This window comes from Montipora capricornis, chromosome 6 (assembly GCF_036669925.1).
Source record: "Montipora capricornis isolate CH-2021 chromosome 6, ASM3666992v2, whole genome shotgun sequence".
NCBI lineage: Eukaryota > Metazoa > Cnidaria > Anthozoa > Scleractinia > Acroporidae > Montipora > Montipora capricornis.
This window is the reverse complement of record NC_090888.1, coordinates 10,274,789-10,277,288: the sequence shown is the minus strand read 5'-3', so window position 1 is coordinate 10,277,288 and position 2,500 is coordinate 10,274,789. Positions and strand designations below refer to the sequence as shown.

General features: G+C 50.8%; 1 protein-coding gene across 2 annotated transcripts in view; it reads left to right on the top strand.

The window, feature by feature from the left end:
* Nucleotides 1-2,500, top strand: part of LOC138051495 (msx2-interacting protein-like) — a 25,063-nt gene that overhangs the window by 19,182 nt on the left and 3,381 nt on the right. For both annotated transcript variants that reach the window (XM_068897705.1, XM_068897706.1), the window contains one exon: nucleotides 1-1,864. This exon is cut by the window's left edge and continues 185 nt beyond it. In XM_068897705.1, coding sequence (XP_068753806.1) covers nucleotides 1-1,864 — 1,864 coding nt within the window. The remainder of the gene's footprint in view (nucleotides 1,865-2,500) is intronic.

Here is a 2,500-nt window from a genome sequence, read left to right as displayed (position 1 = left end):
AGATGTGTCAAATCACCGACCGTGGCATAGAGGCGAGTATGAGTATCCAGAAGGCAGTGGCTACCACCAAAGAGGACATGCGCGCTACCGTGGACCCTACGAAGGGGCTGGATACGATTCTGATGATTATGATCAAGAACTGCGCGATTACAACTACAGTCGACAGAGAGAGAGGGAAAAGGAACAAGGACGGCAGAGACATGAACGTGGTGGTCGCGAGCGAGAGAGAGAGGAGGGAAATTATAGCGGAAATGAACGATTTTATCCTGAAAACCAAGACCGCTGGCGCGATGAACGAAGTAGCTCGGGCTCGTACGAGGATCCACGCGAACGCAAAGACACCCGTCCCAGGGAATTCTTGGATGGACATGACCGAGAGCGTGGAGGTTATAGTGAGAACGAAGAACGAGCTTCAGTGCATGGCAAGCCATCGAGTCATGATTTTGAGCAGGACGAGAAACGAAGCAAGATAAAGGAGAGAAAGAAAAGAAAACCCAGGTCCCCAACTCCCGAAGGTGAACCACCTGAGGAGAAGGTAGCGTTGAGTACACTGGAAGCTGCTTCAGAGGAGAAATCAGCGGGTGAGGGTAAGGAGAAGAAAGCTAGAGCTGAAGATGGGGAGATCACCGAGAAAGGTAAAAGCGGCGGAGAGCGAGACTGGCACGAAGCGCGCGCTCAAGGAAATGGCTCTAGGAATGAGAGAGATCAGCCAAACAAGGAAGGCAGCGATAAAGTACCGATTCCTGCATCACCGCCACCGCCGGTTGAGAAGGGCGTCAAACGGAAGGATAAGAAAGAGAAACGGAAGAAACACAAGCGCATCCGAGCGTCTCTTGGCGAGGAAGAAGAAGAAAGAGAACAAGAGCAAGAAGCTGCGCGCTTGGAGGAATCCGCCATCCAAGCGGCAACTGATTCGGCCTCATTATCCGCTAATATGCAGAGAGCGAGTGTCGACGCTGATTTACAGAGACTAGACAACAGAGATATACATTCCGCACCTGAGAACAATAGATTCGATCGCGATGAATTTGAAGAGAAACCACCAAGGCGGCATTCTGCGGACGATAGGCTGCCGAAGGAAGATAGAGAATTGTCACGAGAGACGGGTAGTCCTTCACCGCGCAATAAACCGCACAGAGACGAACGGAGAAGGGATTGGGAAAACCAGGAAAGTGCGAGACCGAAACGACGCCGTTTGTCGAATGGTGAATCCCCACCCCCTCCCCCACCGCCTCCGCCCCCGCCCCGAGAGGCTGGGGAGGCATTGCCGGCGCACGTGGATGTGGTACCGAGAGCAACACAACCCGCACCGGACGGAATCACGACACAAGTACACCGTCCTTCTTATGATGTCGCTCAAGCACCTGTACGTTATGAGTCCCAGCTGTATGATACGAATCGAGCCGTGTCCGTGGGGCTTTCTCCTGTGGGTATCCCCATCAACCCTGCTGGCGTTGCCCCACCAAATGTGGGGACTCCACCGTTAGCAGTTCACTCTCCCGGAATTGCCATTGGCGTGCCTTCGGCGCCTGCATTGGCATCCCCTTCGGGGATGGTACCTCCCCCTCCACCACCGCACTCTGATTACAGCACCGCGCCTTCCGTTCCACAGCAGGCAAACCCTGATACTCTCCTGGATCTTTTGCGGCGGTATCCCGTGGTTTGGCAGGGGCTCTTAGCATTGAAGAATGATTCAGCAGCAGTGCAGATGCACTACCTTGCTGGTAACGGTGGCTTAGCGGAGGTGTCGCTGCCTCAGACACCCACAAATGGAGTCGGAGGAAGTGTGCCCCCACCCATCAGAATAGCGCAGAGGATGAGGTTGGAGCCTTCGCAGCTGGAGGGAGTCATACGGAGAATGCAGGTGAGATGTTAGGCAGACATGCAGGTGTTACGTCTCTTTAGCAAGATTGAGTAGTTCCGATAAGGTCATCTTTTCCATCCCTTTTTCGTAAAATGGCAGGCTTCTGCTTGAAAGTTTCTTGTTCTAAATTGCCTATCTCTTTTGACAAGGAATCAGCTAGAATCAAACCATTTCTTTGATTTTTGGCAAAACGAAAATACCATTTGCCGCATATTCAAACGGAGGAGACGTTTCATGAAAATGCTGCGATGTCAAAAACGTCTCCGTAAAATACAACTTTGCACTGTCGCAACTCTTCATCGATTATTCCATCGCGCTCACCTCGCACTGTGTGGGCAAATGATTCTAAAAATTGGCACGAGTGGTTTCAGAGTACTAACAGAATAAAAGGCTCACGTTTGTTTGCTCATGTTGTCATCAAAACCTCAAATTTGGTAAATTAACGTCGTCGTTTTGCAGATTACTGGAAAACTAGCTGGTAAAATGCGTGTTCCACGTTTGTTTAACCCTTTTAACCAATGATAGTAAGAAACTTAAGCAACGATAACGGCGACGGCAACGAGAACGTGACAAATTTGCATATTTAGTGGGCAAAAACAATAGCTTTGCACGCCCTGCACGTGCGTTTTTCACTTT